Source organism: Taudactylus pleione, unplaced genomic scaffold (genome assembly GCF_031769625.1).
Source record: "Taudactylus pleione unplaced genomic scaffold, aTauple2 ptg000032l, whole genome shotgun sequence".
NCBI lineage: Eukaryota > Metazoa > Chordata > Amphibia > Anura > Myobatrachidae > Taudactylus > Taudactylus pleione.
This window is the reverse complement of record NW_028284434.1, coordinates 48,932,513-48,950,164: the sequence shown is the minus strand read 5'-3', so window position 1 is coordinate 48,950,164 and position 17,652 is coordinate 48,932,513. Positions and strand designations below refer to the sequence as shown.

The 17,652-nt window shown below is 49.9% G+C and overlaps 1 protein-coding gene across 1 annotated transcript; it reads right to left on the bottom strand.

Annotated features, from left to right (window-relative positions):
- Positions 1-5,210: 5,210 nt before the first annotated feature.
- On the bottom strand, positions 5,211-16,132 carry WFIKKN1 (WAP, follistatin/kazal, immunoglobulin, kunitz and netrin domain containing 1). The gene is made up of 2 exons (XM_088451902.1): positions 15,974-16,132; positions 5,211-6,686 (listed from the first exon to the last, which is right to left on the bottom strand). Exons 1-2 carry the CDS (start codon positions 16,130-16,132, stop codon positions 5,211-5,213), a joined length of 1,635 nt encoding a protein of 544 aa, XP_088308028.1.
- Between the last annotated feature and the right edge of the window lie 1,520 nt (positions 16,133-17,652).

Genomic DNA, 17,652 nt, shown 5'->3' with positions numbered 1-17,652 from the left:
CTGGTGTAGAGCCGTGCAGCTGAATGTGTAAGGACTGAGACTTATGCTAATGCTGGTATTGGCCCTTCCCCTGGTGTACAGCTGCGCAGCTGAATGTGTAAGGACTGAGACTTATGCTAATGCTGGTATTGGCCCTTCCCCTGGTGTACAGCTGCACAGCTGAATGTGTAAGGACTGAGACTTATGCTAATGCTGGTATCGGCCTTTCCCCTGGTGTACAGCTGCACAGCTGAATGTGTAAGGACTGAGACAACCACTTTTAGCATCTATGGACGCGGAAATACCACTAGGGGCATCTTTAGACTCCACCTTTGGTCGCACTTACACCAGCCCTATGGCAGGTGCGTTTGAGTATGGCCTCCAATGTCAGCGGTTAAGAGTCTGTATACACAACAATTTCAGCAATACGCACATGACACCCCTATATGTCACCATTTATGTGCGTCGGGATGGCCACCTCAGTCACCGCCGAAGAGCACACAGTAAAATTCGGAGACCATGTGCTTCAATCGCAGCTGCAGCTTTGTGCATACACACAGTGTAACAAATGCGCCTCTATCGCAGCTGCAGTTCTGCATACACACAGTGTAACACATGCGCTTCTATCGCAGCTGCAGTTCTGCATACACACAGTGTAACACATGCGCTTCTATCGCAGCTGCAGCTCTGCATACACACAGTGTAACACATGCACCTCAATCGCAGCTGCAGCTCTGTATACACACAGTGTAACACATGCGCCTCTATCGCAGCTGCAGCTCTGCATACACACAGCGTAACACATGCGCCTCTATCGCAGCTGCAGTTCTGCATACACACAGTGTAACACATGCGCCTCTATCGCAGCTGCAGCTCTGAATACACAGTGTAACACATGCACCTCTATCGCAGCTGCAGCTCTGCATACACACAGTGTAACACATGCGCCTCTATCGCAGCTGCAGCTCTGCATACACACAGTGTAACACATGCGCCTCTATTGCAGCTGTAGCTTTTGTTGTGAGGTGTTTTCATGCAACCCGCAGTAGCAAAAAAATCGTCCTTCCGTACGACTCAGAATCAGGCTCTAGGGGACTCATAACATTGTGGCATGCTATGACAAGCAGCTTGGAAATGATTTGTTCTACTTAGTTGGTTTCTTCAGACTTCTATTACTGATTGATAATTGGGCAGATTGTTGCAGTGTTCTGTGTCTGTGATGGCAATCTAGCGAGCAGAGAGGTTTAAGAAGCCCCTCTTACTCTATGTTCACTGTGACCTCCTCCATATCCTTCCCTCCCCACCCCCCACCCCTCTTTGTTCACATGACATGCTGAGAAACTACCAGCCTATGGGCCTGATTCAGAGATGGACGCAATGCCGTTATTATTACAGAATGAGCGATGGTTTGGTATTGTGTATGCGCACATGCAGTGATTGCATTGTGACTCTCACACATAGGAACCACTGGCTAAGTGAGTGACTGGTGGTAGCAGGGAGGTGTTTAGATAAATGCAGGTGTTTCTGACTGTTTAATAAACTCAAGGGGAGGAGGAGACCATGGACCACTTCTTCTGTGAATATCTTTTTAATAAAGGGTTACAAAGCACTTTTAAGAACCTTACGCATCCCGTGCCTTTCGGAGCTGCGTTACTCAGAATGGGCTTGTGGAGCATTCAAGGGATATAGGAGGTTTGATTTGAGCACACTTTTTTTTTTTTGTTATCTTAGCAGTTAGATTGTGCACGTGGAGCGCACTTTGGCCTGATTCAGAGCCAGACGCTCTGACCAGAGCGCTCGCTCTGAATCAGGGCCCTCCTACCTAAAAATGGAGCGGCCTCTTGGACACTCGCATAGCTGTGGGTTACCACCCACAGCCTATGCGAGCGTCCATGATGATGGTCGCGATTGTCAAGACCATCGCGACCATCGGGCTTGCGACGAGACCCTGCGGTAGGGTCTCGCTGCCACAAGCCTTGGAGTGATTTTGGCTCTATCAGAGCCAAAATCACTCCCACTGACACAGTGGCATAACTAGGGTATTTGGAGCCCAGGGCAAATTTGAAAAGGGAGCCCCCCCCCCATGTGCGTGCGCCAAAGGCAAAAAATGGGCGTGGTCACTTAAAAATGGGGCGTGTCAACATGACACACCCCTTTATTTTCAAACTGAACATTCCTATCCATATGCACCTTAACCCCAGTAGTACCCCCAGTATGCAGTTGTGGTCCCTCTCATGCAGGCCCATAGTAGTGCCCCTTATACAGTATCCCCAGTAGTGGTCCCTCTTATACAGCCCCCAATTAGTTCCCCTTACTCAGTACCCCCAGTAGTGGCCCCCCCAAATGCAGTGCCCCACGTAGTGTTCCCCCTTATGCAGTGCCCCCAGTAGCAATCCCCACAATGCAGTGCGCCCAGTAGCGGTATCCCCTTATGCAGTGCCCTTTTATATAGTGCCGCCAGCAGTAGTCCCCCCCCCATGCAGTTTTCCCAGTAGTGGTCCCCTTATGCAGGCACCCTGTAGTGATCCCCCCTATCTAGTGCCCCCTGTAGTGGTCCCCACAGTGCCCCTAGCAGTAAGCCCACTTATATAGTGCCCCCAGCAGTAGTGTCCCCCCCTCCCATGCAGTGCCCCCAGTAGTGGTCCCCCTGATGCAGGCTCCCAGTAGTGACCCCCCCCCATCCAGTGGTCCCTGTAGTGGCCCTTCCTATTATTGCCCCCATTAGTGGTCCCCCGAGTGCAGTGCCTCTAGTAATACTAGGCCCCTTTTAGAATGCCCCCAGTGGTAGTCCCCAGTAGAGTAGCCCCCCCCAGTAGAGGTCCTCCCAATGGCACCCCCAGTAGATGTCCCCCCCAGTAGATGTCCCCCCCAGTAGTAGCCAACCCCTCCCCCGTTGTGCAGATAGGTAAGGTTTAAAAATAAATAAATATATATAAAAATATACTTACCTGATTCCACGCTGCTCCTGTCCGCGATGCCGATGCCGCTCCCGCCCTCCAGTCCGCCCGGGCTGGCGCGCTCAGCATTATAGGACTGACGTCATGACGTCAGTCCCATTACCCACTGCAGGAGCCGGACGGAAGTCCGGCTCTTGCAGTGGGTGCTGCAGCAGTCAATGAGAGTCTATCTGACTCTCATTGGCTGCTGTTTAACACACGCATCGCCACCAGCGCTGGCGGCGATGCGTGTGTTATGCACAGCCTGAGCCCGCCTCCTAGCGCTATTGGGCAAGCGCTCAGGGGGAGGGAACGGGCTCAGGCGTGCAGCACAGGACCGGCGCTGGAACCTAGCGCCGGTCCTGTGCAAGTGTGTAGCGCTGACCGCACTCATTGCGGTCGGCGCTACACTGGCTATCTAGGGCGGGCGGGCCGGTACCGTGGCCGGCGGCGCCCCCCCCGCGCCGCCGGTCCAACGGCGCCCAGGGCACGAACCCCACTCGCCCTGCCCTAGTTACGCCACTGCACTGACATCACTAGTGATGTCAGTGGGGACGGACCCAGACGGTAGGCGTTCCCATGGGAACGCCTCCGTCTGGGCAGCCACGCCCCGGCACGCCCACCAAAGGGGGCGTGCTGTCAGTCACCATCGACAGCACGCCCCCTTTGGTGCGAGACCCATAGCGACAGCTTGGCTGTCGCTATGCGGGTCTCGCGCATGCGCACGACGGAGCTCCCTCCGTCGTGCGTATGCGCATTAGGGCACCAACAACCCGCTTGCGAGCGTCCTGCGCTCGCGAGCGGGTCTGAATTAGGCCCTGTGTCAGGTTTCCCTGTCAGGTTTCCCTGCGAGGTGGTAGTGGGGAAAATTATGCTGGAGGTGAAACGGATGATGGAAATCGATAAAGGAAGAATGGATGCTGTCAGTTGGTCCCATCTAAAGCCCCCTTGAGTGGGTAGCAGAAGTCCTTTCCCTTTATTGATCTTATGGGTTTCTTCTATCAAAGTCCTGGGTGTTGAAAATTTGGGGACGGAATGGTTTGCATACACCTAAAAAGCTGTGCTTCATTTTCCGCTACTTAAGGGTTAGGAAATATGTTTAAGGTTTGTGTTGGGAGTGTGTAGGGGGAGGAGTTGCAAGAGTGGGATAGTAGGGAGGGGTAAAGGTGACGTGAGTTTTCTTTACTTGCAACAATTGATGTGATTTTACGTATTTGGGTATTTCTGATATATCAATGATGTTTTCTATCTGTTTTTAAATAAAGCAAAAGCTGTTTAAAAGCCGTTTTGTGGGCGTGCATAAATTAGCCATTGTGATCACCTTTGGAGTATGACTGCTCGCTGTGTGTCAGGAGAGATGCAGTGTTTGCGGCTGGTCAGACGTGACTTACATGCTGCGTGACTGCCCGATGTGCGTCGATGGTACCGATGTTTATGCTGTTGCACGTCATCGGATGTATATGAGAAGGCAGCAGTGGGCGTCCCTATGCTCGGCTGTGCTTTGGAAGGCACCAGTATATTTTGGCAACTACGATCCGTGAGAGTATGCAGTTGTGATTGCATTAGCGTACATCTCTGTATCGGGCCCTGTGTCTGTATAGCCGACTGACTGTGTCCGGCAGACAGACAATGGGACTGATTCACTAACGATTGCAACTGCTATTACGCACGCAATCGGCCGATTGTTGCGTTCTGCGTAAGCATCACAGTGCGCGTGCGCGAACCAGCCACTGCAATCGGAACTGCGATCGCAGTGACTACGCAGACCATAGGAAAAGTGATGGACAGGAAGTACTGTTTGTGGGAGGTGACGGGAGAGGGGGTCGGAGAAACGCGGGAGTGCCAGTGCGTTGGAACACCGTTGCAGGGGCGTGCAAAAATTAACCACTGCGATGCCGTGCGCAGTTTGTGTACTCAATGCATGCGACGAGGTTGGCAATTTCTGAGTAAGGTCAGAGGCTGCGATGTACTCCATGGTACCGATGGTCACCCACAGCTATACGAGCGGCCAGGAGGCCGCTCCATTTTCATGGAGGAGGGCCCTGATTCAGAGCGTACGCTCTGGTCAGAGCATTCAGCTCTGAATCAGACCCTCAGCCCATAAATTGGCTGTGTGCAGGCAGTAGGTGCACTGTGATTGCTTATTGATCACACACATTGGGATCCATTGTAATATTGTCATATAGATATTGTTATTTTTTTTTTTTGTATCAGTCTCACAATGAGAGAACGGAGGAAAGGTTTATTATCCAGGATTTATTAGGTTATATTACATGTCATGGTAACATGTCTCTTTCAGTCTTGAAATCGGTTCAGCGTCTGACATGTCCCCTTTACAAGCATGTCTCTGACTTTCCTCAGTCTTTTCTCATTGGCAGGGCGGACAAAGCTAGAGGGCCCCAGTAACGCCATGCCATCTTGTACCTCCCCCATGATCAAGAGCTGACTGTCCTCTGAAACCGCAAGATTGGCACAAGTACACCCCTTTCCACCACTCTCTTCCACAGTCACTTCCAGGTACTTGGTGTGGAAAAGATGAAGGCCCATGTAGTCGTCCTTTAGTACCTCCACGAGCACCACCCGTAGTACTCGTTCCTCCCCAGAATCCTCAAGCCTCCCCACAATCACAAAGTCACTACGGCACAAGCTAGGTGCAAGCCGTCCTCGATGGTGACATCCTTGGCACTGCTTTGTACGTGGTACAGGGCAGCGTTCGTCACAGGCCTGTCTGTTTTCAAAGTTGTTTTGGTTACCATGGCATCCACCGTAAATAAAAGCAAAGCACTGGCGCATGAGGGGACTGTATGCCCACCTCCATTCTGGAGCCTTACATGGACCTCTTACAGGTGGTAGCGTACAGAGATCTGGTGGTTTCGCTTGGCATGATACCCGGCACTCTTCATAAGTCTGAAAGATATTGGTAGTACCTGGACATCCCTTATGAAGGAAAGTCTGGCAGTCACCACTTTGTGGGTCATAGAACCAGTAAAGAACCAGAGGACCTTGGCACTCCTTGTGGTTTGGGGGCTTTAGACATTGAGATGAGTGGACTGCACTTACTGGGGTTGCCCCTTTCCTGACAACAGAGAGGGGGAACTGAGCATGTAGAAGGCCTGCTGAGTTCCGTGCCATACAAACATAAATTCCAGCATCTTCTGGACGAGCATTGTAGATGACAAGCTGGCCAGAATTGGTCACCACTAGATTGCCATACATCTGGTCTGGTCGCATCAGTGGAGCCGCAGATCCATCTCCCAACTTCTCCCAGAGGATTTCTGGCCGTGGGCGTCCACTAGACTCACACTGTAACCCTACAGTGCCACCTATGGTCACTGACTGTGGGGCTGGTGAATGATACAGTGCTGGAGGCAAAGGCACTTCCAAAGGGTTGGAAGACTGGGTTGGCTGTGAGGTGGTCTCAGAAGGGACTGCAGTTGTGAGAGGCCAGGTTGACACAAACTTGCAGGGCACTTCTACTAAGGTGATGCTTCTGGCACAAGCTTCAGCATCCATGTAGCAACTGTTAAAGTAAGTTAGCCCATCCGAGGCACAAGTAAAACCTGGCTGTTTTCCACATCGCTCACGGCAGCGGCAGACTGGACGCTCTTCCCACATTTCACAGACTGATCCCTGCTGAGCACAGACAAAACTGGCACAGGTAGCAGGACGGAGGGAACCAGGAGCTGGCAGGCCGGAGTCTGGGTAACGGGCGGCCACACAACTCTGTTGTCCACAAACATTTCTGCAACATCTCTCAAATGCTTCACAATCCTGGAAAACATTATTTTAAAAAGACATTATTATGTAGACTATAGCAATTTCAATAATACTTTTTCCTTTATAGAGAGCACTGTGCAAGCTGGTGAGACAGCTGAATGGTGACTCCTGAGGTCTTCCAGGGATGCTTGTTTGACCATAGGTTAGGTTTATCTATTAATTTATGGAGATCCTTATAACCTGCACTGCTTTGCGCCCTAAGACCTCCCATTACTCATGCTACCTAATTTGTGTCTCTGCCAATGTCACAATGAGGACAGTAAGTCAGATCCTGAAATATGTCCCCAGAAATAACCCAATCTAATCCTAGCAGGGACAGGCTTTTGTTCCATTGGGACTCAGTGAGCCCTGTCAGAGTGATTTGTAAATAGATGTGTTCACGTTTATATATTATCCCTAATGCTATCATGAGTCTTGGCTAAAGAGTGATGTCGGTAGTGGCATTTATGTGTCACCTGCTGAAGCTTTAGTCATTGTTCAAATATGCTGAGACCTAGGTTGCATCCCTGTGTAACACAATGTGCGCATGCACACAACAAACCAAACCCAACCTGCTATTAGGGATGTATTTACTATGCCTACAGCTGGGATGCCGGGTTTTGAAATCTTGGCGCCGGAATCCTCACTGCCGGCCAGAAGACCAGCGCCGGAATCCCGACAGTAGTGGAGATGCCAACCCCGGAATCCGTCCGATGTCGCTCTTCTGCGTATACATCAGTACCATCGATGCACATTGGCCAGTCATGCAGTATTTATACCAGGTCTGACCAGCCGCAGACACTGCAAGTCTCTTTGCACGCAGTGGGCTCTCATGCTGCATATGCAATCACTGTGGCTAATTTATGCACGCAGACACACGTCTGCGTTTTTCCGACCACTCCCCCGTCACCACCCCCAAACGCTCACAGCCTGTCACTCATTCTGCGATGGGTTCCTCTGTGCGGCTTATACATTTGCGCAATGGCTAACAATAGCTTGTTCTGCGTACGTAGTTGCATTTGCAATCGTTGCTGAATCAGGCCCCTTGTCCGTATCCTGCAATGTTTTGTAGTGTAAGGACCTGTTGCAGAGGTGCACAGAGTGCTGATGTTTGCACAGTTGAGCGATGTTTTGCTGCTGTGCATGTAAGAAAAGTCAGAGGAACCCATACCGTGCACTTGCAAATCTAACTGTACGGATCTGTATAATTCGAAAAGGCCTCTGTGAGTCATGGCTGTTTCTGGGAGGTGACAGTCTGCTGCCATTTGGGGGCAGGAGGGGCGGCGACTGCCTCGGTTTCCGGAAACTGGGGCGTGTCACTGCCGTTGGGAGGGAAGGGGGGCTGGAGGGAAGAGGCCAGGATCTCCATCGGCTGACTGAGATTTCCTAGCCTCTTTCTCTCATCTGCGGCAGCCGGCTTGCATGACCCCGGCCGATGTTCTCGCAGATTATCCGATGCTGCGTTGAACAACGCAGCTCGGATAAGTAATGCATGCAGGAGGTGTGATGCCTCCTGCTGCATTACCATAATTGTTAGGACGGAATTGCAAAGCTGCTTGCGTGCAGCTTTGCAATTCCATTCTAAGCCTAATCAGGTACACTGTGCGAGGGGTCGATGCTGCGAGCAATAGTGTTTTGATGGCGGAGTGTTCTTAATCCAGATACTGGAAACAGGCGTCTCGGGGTTTACTCAATCATTCGCACACTGTTACAGAAGCTGAGTGCTAAAACTGGCAGTTGTATGTTTCGGCTATTGCGAATACGTTAAAAATCACAGACCACCCCTGAACCAGGCCCTAAGTCACTTTTTTCTTGTTTTGTACATACTGCCTCGGTTTATGTACTTTGTAAGGCACTGGAGACCCTTTATGGCGTCATATAAATAAAGGATATTGATAATAATATTGATATACAGGCAGGTAAGGGTGAAAGTGATAGGCTATAGGGCAGCTATGCTGTATTCACTGAGAACTCCAGCACTCCAGCCTGGGTCATTTTTGAAAACGTATATGTTTGCTTCCAAATGACTATACAGAAAAAATTAGTTATGGTAAAACTTACTTTGGTTAACTCTCTTTCTTTGAAATCCATAGGGTCCACAGGGAGACAGTGTAGGTGGAACCTGGAGGACCAAACACCAACAGCAAAGCTTTTCAATCCCAGGTTGCTCCGGTTCTTCTCCCTATACCCCACCCACAGCCTGAGGGCACTTCAGTTATGTTAACAAGCCCAAGGCAGGACAGGAGAGAAGGAAGACTGGTACACTGAAGAATCACACTCTCACACAGAGAAGGAAACAAGTGACCAAGAGAAAATAACCATAGAAGCCAGGTGCGGCAGAACGGGTGCCCTGTGGACCCTAGGGACTTCGAAGAAAGCATTAACAAAGATAAGTTTTACCATAACTCTCATTTTCTTCTTCAGGGTCCATAGGGCTCTACAGGGAAACATTGGGGATGTACCAAAGCAGTGTTTCAAGAGTGGAAATGCTCCTGCGCTGATAGGAGAACCCTACGTCCGAAGGAAGCATCCTGAGAGGCAAATGTGTCAAAGGCATAAAACCTAAGAGAGGTGTGGACAGGAGACCAGGGTGGCAGCCTTGCATAGTTGTTCAGCTGAGACGCCACACTGGGGAACCCACAAGGGACCCACAGAGCGAGTAGAAAGAGCAGAGACTGTAGTCGGCAATGGAAGGCCCGACTGCGTGTAAGCCTGTGAGATAGTCATGCGGATCCATCTGGCCAGAGTCTGTTTGTTAGCTGGCCATCTCTTCTTGTGGAATCCATATATCATAAAGAGGTAGTCTGATTAACTGATGGAAGTAGTATGGTCCATGTAGATCTTTAGAGCTCGGACCACATCCAAAGATGCCTCACCTGCCGAGAGGTCTGGTGAATTAAAGGCCAAAACCGCAATTTCTGCATTCAGGTGGAAGCGAGAAACCACCTTGGGAAGGAAGCCCGGGCGTGTTCGAAGAACAGCCCTATCCTGATGAAATATCAAAAAGGGGGAGCGGCATGAAAGCGCTCCTAAATCCGATACCCTATGGGCAGATGCTATAGCCAGAAGAAAGTCTTCACAGTGAACCATTTGCTATCCACCGATTCCAGAGGTTCAAATGGAGGTTCCTGAAGTGCTTTGAGCACCACTGACAAATCCCATGGAGCCACAGGAGGGACAAAGGGAGGTTGTATCCATAGAACACCTTGCAGGAAGGTGTGGACATCCGGTAGAGGAGCAATTCTGCGCTGGAACCAGATGGACAGAGCGGAGATGTGCACTTCTAGAGACGCCAGGCGGAGTCCAAGATCCAACCCAGCCTGCAGAAAGGCAAGTATTCTAGAAACCTTAAAAACCTGAGGGTCATATTTCCAGTAGTGTGCTCCTAGAAACTAAGTATGCCATATCCGGTGATAAACTCTGGCCGAGGCCGGTTTACGTGCTCCGAGCATGGTCTGTACCACAGAGTTAGAAAGTCTCTTAACCCTTAGGAGGGATTTCTCAAGAACCAAACCGTTAAAGACAGGCGGGCCAGGTCCAGATGTAGACAGGGAACCTGAGACAACAGGTCTAGTCAAAGAGGAAGTTGAAGAGGAGCGTCTATGGAGAGACTTTAAGGATCGGAGTGCCAATGGCATCTGGGCCATGCAGAGCTACCAACAGGACTGTGCCCCCCTTCCTGTTTGAACTTCTGAAGATCCCAAGGAAGAAGAGATATTGGAATGAGGTACGCCAAGTGGTAGGTCCACCTCACAGATAATGCATATACGAAGGCCGCGTTGGAGTCACTTGTCCTGGCTCCATATACTGGAAGTTTATGGTTGGGTCTTGAGGCCATGAGGTTCACATCCGCTAGACCCCATTTGTCCACAAGGAGTTGAAAGACTTCTGGATGTAGAGACCACTCTCCTGCATGCACGTCGTGCCAGCTGAAGAAATTCGCTTCCCAATTGAGAATTCCTGGGATGAACACTGCGGAGATGGCTGGGAGACTGCATTCGGTCCATGTGAGAATGCGGGACACTTCTGTCATTGCTGATTGACGTCGAGTGTAGGCCACAGCCGTGGCGTTGTAGTACTGTACTTATACTGGCATGTTTTTCAGAATATTCTGCGCCAGAGTGAGAGCTCTGTAGATGGCTTGAAGTTCCAGGATGTTGATTGGCAACATTGCCTCGACTGGGGACCATCGGCCCTGGATGGAGTGTTTGCTGGTTACTGCCTCCCACCCTTTGAGGCTTGGGTCCGTGGTGAGGAGAACCCAGTCCGGGATCCAAAAGGGAAGACCCTGGTTCAAATGGGGAGTCTGTAGCCACCAGGCTAAGGACAGGCAAACCTCTGGTGGGTGGCTCATCATCTGAGGTTTGAGCAGATGGGGTAGCCCGTTCCACCTGCAGAGCAGCAGGTGTTGTAGAGGCCGGGAGTGAAACTGGGCAAATTCCACCAAGTCGAAGGTGGACACCATTGATCCCAAGGCCTGCACTGCAGAGTGAATCCACACTCTTTGATTGTAAAGCAGTCTGCGTAGTCTGAAATCTTGTCTGCCGTCAAGAAGATTCTCTGAACTTGAGAATCCAGGAGGGCTCCCAATTGTACCATCTTTTGAGATGGTGTCAGGGAACTTTTTACAGTTGATCAGTCAACCATGCATTTGTAGAAAGGTAATGGTTACCTGCAGATAACATTGAAGAGTCCAAGTATGGGAGCAGTCTGATCCGTTGACGACAAAGCCGCCCTAACTGCCATGATCTTGGTTAAGACCCAAGAGGCCGTTGAAAGGCCAAACGGCAGAGCCTGAAATTGGTAATGTTGCTGTAGTATAGCAAACCGGAGAGATTGTTGATGAGAAGGCGCTATGGGTACATGTAGGTAAGCGTCCTGAATGTCTAGGGATACCATAAAATCTCCAGGCTCCATTGCTAGGATAACAGAACAGAGAGTTTCCATACAAAACTTGGGCACCCTGATAAACTTGTTCAGAGATTTGAGATTGAGAATAGGCCGATGAGACCCATTGGGCTTCTGAATGAAGAAATGGGTAGAATAATAGCCCTTGCCCCATTGTGAGGAAGGGACCCGAATTATTACTCTTGAATTCAGTAAGGACTGAATGGCTTTGTGGAGCAGGAGGGCCTTGGTTGAGTCCGATGGAGGTCCTGTGCAATAGAACTGTTGGGGGGGTCACCTCAGGAAGGCGATGGTATATCCGTGGGAGACCACTTCTCTTACCCAGGTATCTGACGTGGTTTGATGCCAAACCTGGGCGAATTGAAGAAGTCAGCCTCCTACACTGGGAGCCCCATAGAGAGGCCCGCCCGTCAGGCTGCAGGGTTGTCCACAGACTTGGCAGGTGGACGTCTAGTAGCTCAGGCCTGTTTGACCCTAGGCTTGGAGGCCTTGGCTGATGTCTGTTGCCGTGGAAAGGACTGACCCTTGGCTTTGCCTTGAGGGAGAAAGGAATGAAAGGATAAACATCCTAGGTTTTGAATTATAGGTAGGGGGCAGGAACGCCGTCTTGGAAGCTGCCAAAGTAGTCACAATTTTATCTAGCTCTGGACCAAATAGGATGTCACCCGAATAAGGGAGAGACTCCAGAGCTGGTATTGAGTCTGAATCTGCTTTCCAGTAACTGAGCCAAACGATACAGCAGGCCACTACCGAAGTGGCAGATATCCTGGAGGCCAGGAGAGTCATATCCATAGCTGCCTCACCTAAGTAGGAGGCTGCATCCCTAATGTGAGATACATAGGAGAGTTTCTCCCTTGAAGCATCAGAGGAAGTGTTTCTTCTATGGCCACTGCCCAACTCTCAATGGCCTTCGCCACCCAGGCTGTAGCCCTAGCAGGACGAGTAATAGCTCCTGTAAGAGAGTAAATTGATTTATGACAAGCTTTTATACGTCTATCTGTAGTCTCCTTCAAGGAGGTAGCAGTATGACTGGGTAACGTGGCATTTTTAACCAAACGAGTTACATGAGAATCTACTGCTGGGGAATTTCCCATTTAGTGCAATCAATAGCTGGAAGAGGGTAAAAGGAACTGGACCGTTTGGAATTTGAAACCTTTTACCGGGCATATTCCATGCTTCACTCATGTGATCAGATAGCTGGTCTGATTGAGGGAACTCTGGTAAAACTACTTTTGTCATATAAAAAATGCATTATTTTTCTTAGGAGCGGGTTCATCCTCTTCTATTTGCAAAATGGATTTTACAGCTCTGACAAGAGCAGGTATATCTAGTTTAGAGGGTGGCTCCTCTACTCCGGAGACAGAGTCAGAGGGCCTTATTCAGACCTGGTCGCAAGCGATGAGCGCTCGCAACCGGGTCGATGTCTGCCCACTGGGCATGCGCACGTCGGAGCTGGCTCCGACGTGCGCATGCTTGAGACCCGGCTAGCGATGGGCGCTCCGTCTCTATGGGTCTCGCATCAAAGGGGGCGAGCTGTCGATGGTGATTGACAGCTCGCCCTGTTTGGGAGGCGGGCAGGGGGGGGTGGCCGGCCAAACGGAGGCGTTCCTGACGGAACGCTTGCCGTTTGGGCGTGGCCCCACTGACATCAGCAATGATGTCAGTAGGGAGCTTCCTGCTCGATCATCGCGACCATCAACCTGGTTGCTCGCTAGAGCTGTGGGTGGTAACCCACACCTTAGCTAGCGACCAGGAGGCCGCACTTCACACCACAAGCGGCCGCCCTCATTCAGAGCGACCTCTTGTATCTAGCCAGAGTGAGAGAAGTCTGCGTCTTTTGCCTCCCCAGATGATATGTCAGAATCAGATAACTGAGTGGACTGAGAGGATAACAGCACGTTTAGAGGGTTTAGTAGGTAAAGGCTTTTCCCTTTGTAGCATTTGCTGCAAAACTGTAGAGGTAGTAGCCAATCTCTGTAATAAGGTAGACAGCATGTCTACCCATGGGGGAGGCAAAGTATTTGCAGGGAGTACCTGTTGTGGCCATCGCACAGGGGGAGCTCTCTGTTACGTAATTTTTGCCAGCATCTGTGAAAAAGCCGCCCAGGGTGGGTCCTGAGGGAGAGACACATGGGCTGAGGGACCTGGGGCTGTGTAACAATTAGTGCAAAGCCCATCCTGAATGAAGTCCTCTGGAGCTAAGCCCGTTGAGCAGGAGTTACAGGACAGAAGAGGAGCAGGATCTTGAGGCTGTTTGTTTTTCTTTCCTCTGCCAGCCATAGTAATGATACAGTGCAGTGAACACCCTGCAGTTTGTGAAATATGGAACAAGGTAGTGTGCAGTCGTGCTATATATGACCAAATATAATATGCAGCAGTGCTATATATGGCACCATGTAGTATGCAACAGCGCTATAAATGGCATAATGTAGTATGCATCAGCACAATATATAGCACAATATAATGTGCAACTGCGCTACCGGTGGCCCCCTGGAGCGACAGCGCTATATATGGAACAAGGTAGTATGCAACAGCGCTACATATGACACCAGGGAGCGTGCAACCGTGTTAGATATGGCATAATGTAGTGTGCAACGCGTTATGAAGTATGTGATAGCCCTCACAAGTGTGAGGTACAATGACCCTCTGTACCTTATTATGACAATCCTGTACCTTAGTATTTGCAATCCTTCAAATGGGCTCTCAAGACCCACTACTTCATCAAAGCCTTCCAGCAATCATTCTAACTCCCTGCTACATGCTCCTTCCTCCACATCTACCCCGTCTGTGTCAAACCTGTTTGTCTTCCCTCCCTTTTAGAATGTAAGCTCTTACGAGCAGGGCCCTCTACCCTCTTGTGCTTCTCCTTACTTTAGTTTCATCTACTTCTTACTCACCACTAGGGCACCTAACACTTGGTTGCTTATGTTCTGTTGCTTATCTGGGTGTTATGGTCACTAATGTAGCAATGTATATCATCCATGTCCTTGTCCTGTATTGTATTGTTCTGTAAGTCGCTTGTCTACAACTTTTTTATGTACTTTGTAAGGCGCAGCGGAACACTTGTAGCGCCATATAAATAAATGATAATAATAATAATGACAGGGTATAGCAGAAGAAAGGGATAGTTATAACTGACAGTATAGAAAAACAGAGATTAGCGCTAGCACAAGTCACATACGAATCATAAAAGAACATTACATGTATGCAATGGGCACTATTATCAACTACACAGACCGCAGTTGCTGGTAGGATATAGCGCTGTATAACCTGGCCCTTGGGATCGGTATACAGTGAGATTGGACTCAGCGCTTCCCGGAGACTGTTTGCCTAAAATGGCTACCGCACATCTCTGAGGGGGCGGAGGGTGAGGGAGGAGCAGCCCAGTGAACACCAGGACCGCAGTGGAATGGCACCTTAAGCTGGGGGAGGGGCTGCAGGGAGAGCGCCTTATCCCCTGGCTGACGGTAACCACCAGGTCCCCTGGCCTTAATAATATGCCAGTGCACCAGTATGTTAATGCCCTGGTGGTCTAGTGGAGTAGTGGGCGAGCTAATGTCCACATTAGCGCCTCCGGTCTGTCTCTTAAGACAAGACTACACTAATACGCGGGTCCCCGCCTTACCTGTCCCCTGGATGCCGGGCTGCAGTTTGGGGGTCCGGGGAGCCTGCTTGCTAGTCCCCCTCGGATCCCCGCCGGGAGTACCTAGCGCAGATTTGGTATCACGGCGCCGCGGAGGGGTGATGGGGTGACAGCACAGACATCTGGTGCTGCTCACCCTGCTGGTAGAAATAAAAATTAAATGAAATAAAAAAAATAAAGCTTGGGCTGCATAAGGCAGCCCCCTGTTATAATGGTGGTCCAGCTCCTGCCGGACACCAACGAGAGTGCCCTCAGGCTGTGGGCAGGGTAGAGAGGGAAGGACCGGATCATCCTGGGATTGAAAAGCTTTGCTCTTGGTGTCCGGTCCTCCAGGTCCCACCTACACCCCAATGTCTCTCTGTGGAGCCATAGGGACCCTGAAGAAGAAACTAAAGAATTAATTTTTTTTGTGCGTTGGCCAGGACTCAGTGGAATAAATGGGTAAAGGGCCACAGCTACTAAAAGATGCAGGCTGCATAACTGGAGATATGGAAGGAGTGTATGGAGCCATAAAGATACGATTTATTTCTATAGCATTTTTCATGTGCTAACAGTGCAAGGAAAGTACTATTGCATAGGAGACCTACAGATCTAAAGCAGCAACCTGGGCCAATATTGTATTCATGTTTAGCACAAACATTCAATGTTATAGTCTTATACATTCAGTGGAGCGTAGTTTAATACGGTATATTCTAATCCATAAATCTGAAAACTGACAGGAGCAGAGTACAAGGGATTAACCCATTCTTACCTGATCAGTTTCACACTCTCTTTCACAGGTGCTCTGGGCGTCCACCCAAAGGTTGGCATTCAGCTGGTTGGGGCAGATGCCAAAATGCCCCCTGGTTTCGCTGACGCTGACCCTTTGTGCTTGCGGGCACAGCAGAAGAAAATAAAGTACTGGCCACATCTCCCCCACCTAATAGTCCAGACCATGCTCTGTCACGTGGCTCAGGTTGAAGTTCGACATATAAAATCTGATTTTATGAACTACGCTCGGGGTGCTTTTTAACATGTGACAAATTGTACGCTTATATGTGTGTATGTTTTAAATCCACATGTAACATGTTACATACCTCCATTGTACTAGGCAGCGAAAAAACATTAGTAATGAAATAGCATTTAGAATAATGCTGTTAAAGAAGCATAGAGGCCACGAAACACTGCATTATGTGTTTGCGGACATGTTGCACACTTGTGTAAATGAACACCCATGTTTATGGTAACCTGCGTTGTGCAAAGCGTTGCCATATACTATGCATATAGGGGCTGCCTTCTAATGTGCAGAAGTGGGTGGTGGTGACATTATTATGTGTGCAGATGGCATCTAATCTTACTTGGGCATCTTCCTAGAGGAGGCACATGTGTCCAGGTGATTGCATTAGAATGCCATCCCTGGCGTCCTGTTGTGAAAGAGTGACAAAGGCATCCTGTGGGCAGAGGCTCCAGAGAGATGTCCAAATCTGTTCTCTTGTCCTCCACTCTCCCAGCCTTAATGTGGGACAGGAGAACTTTCCTAGCAGAATCCTGGATGGGAGGGAGCAGATCCTGTGTCTCTGCGAAGAGAGGGGGGTTGTGTGTCTGCTTTTTTTTACAGGGAGAGATGTGGACAGCAGGGGGGAGTGGTAGGATGATGCCTATACAATGTGTGAGTACCCAGGTAAATGATGTCAGTCTAAGGGTGACAACAGCATGAGAGTGTAATTGAGATAGGGATGCGAAGCGGCTTCTGTGTTCCTCAGGTGTACATGTGTGTGACAGAAAGTAATGTGCTCTATATTTCCAGGGAAGGGTATATCTTCTACAACCGTTTCATGTGCCCAATGCAATGGTCAGTATTGGGGGACTTGTGTCTTTGTACTACTCTGAGCTGGCTATGATTTTAAGCCTGATCCACCGATGGATGAGGAATATTGGATTTCTGTGTGTCTCAAATATCCCAGTATATGTATTGAGATGTCCGAGCAGGCAATGTGTGTCTCCCTGTATTCAGGAATGCAGAGTGTGACAGATGCAGTGTGTCTCAGAGACAGAGGGAGTCTGTCTACATGTGTGTTTTATAAGTGTGTGCCACAGAGGTGTACACTGTGAGAGGGAGGAGGGAGGGGTGCAGCATAGTGCTGCTATGTTATAGGGGCGGGTGATGGGGGGGGAGTAACCCAATTCCACCCCTTGTCTCCTTTCATTCAGAGTTGGTGTCTTTCAGTCTGAATCCCCCTCCCTCCTGCAGACACTAAATGAGGGGGGGATCAAAGGCCGCTGCCATTTAACCCCTTCTCACGCTTATGCAGTCCCACTATTCATTGGCATGTCCCTGACAATGCAGCCCATGTGCCTAGCCCTATAGCCATTCTAATGGGACTACAGGGACCACAATGCACTTGGGCAAGCAAAGCAGGAAAGTCAGGTCCTGAGGTAAAAATGAAACAA

Coding starts and splice junctions, on each gene's coding strand:
- WFIKKN1 (XM_088451902.1), bottom strand. CDS start 16,132: ATGTGGCCAGTACTTTATTTTCTTCTGCTGTGCCCGCAAGCACAAAGG. Junction 6,687..15,973: donor GAGAGTGTGAAACTGATCAG/GTAAGAATGGGT, acceptor AATGTTTTCCAG/GATTGTGAAGCATTTGAGAG.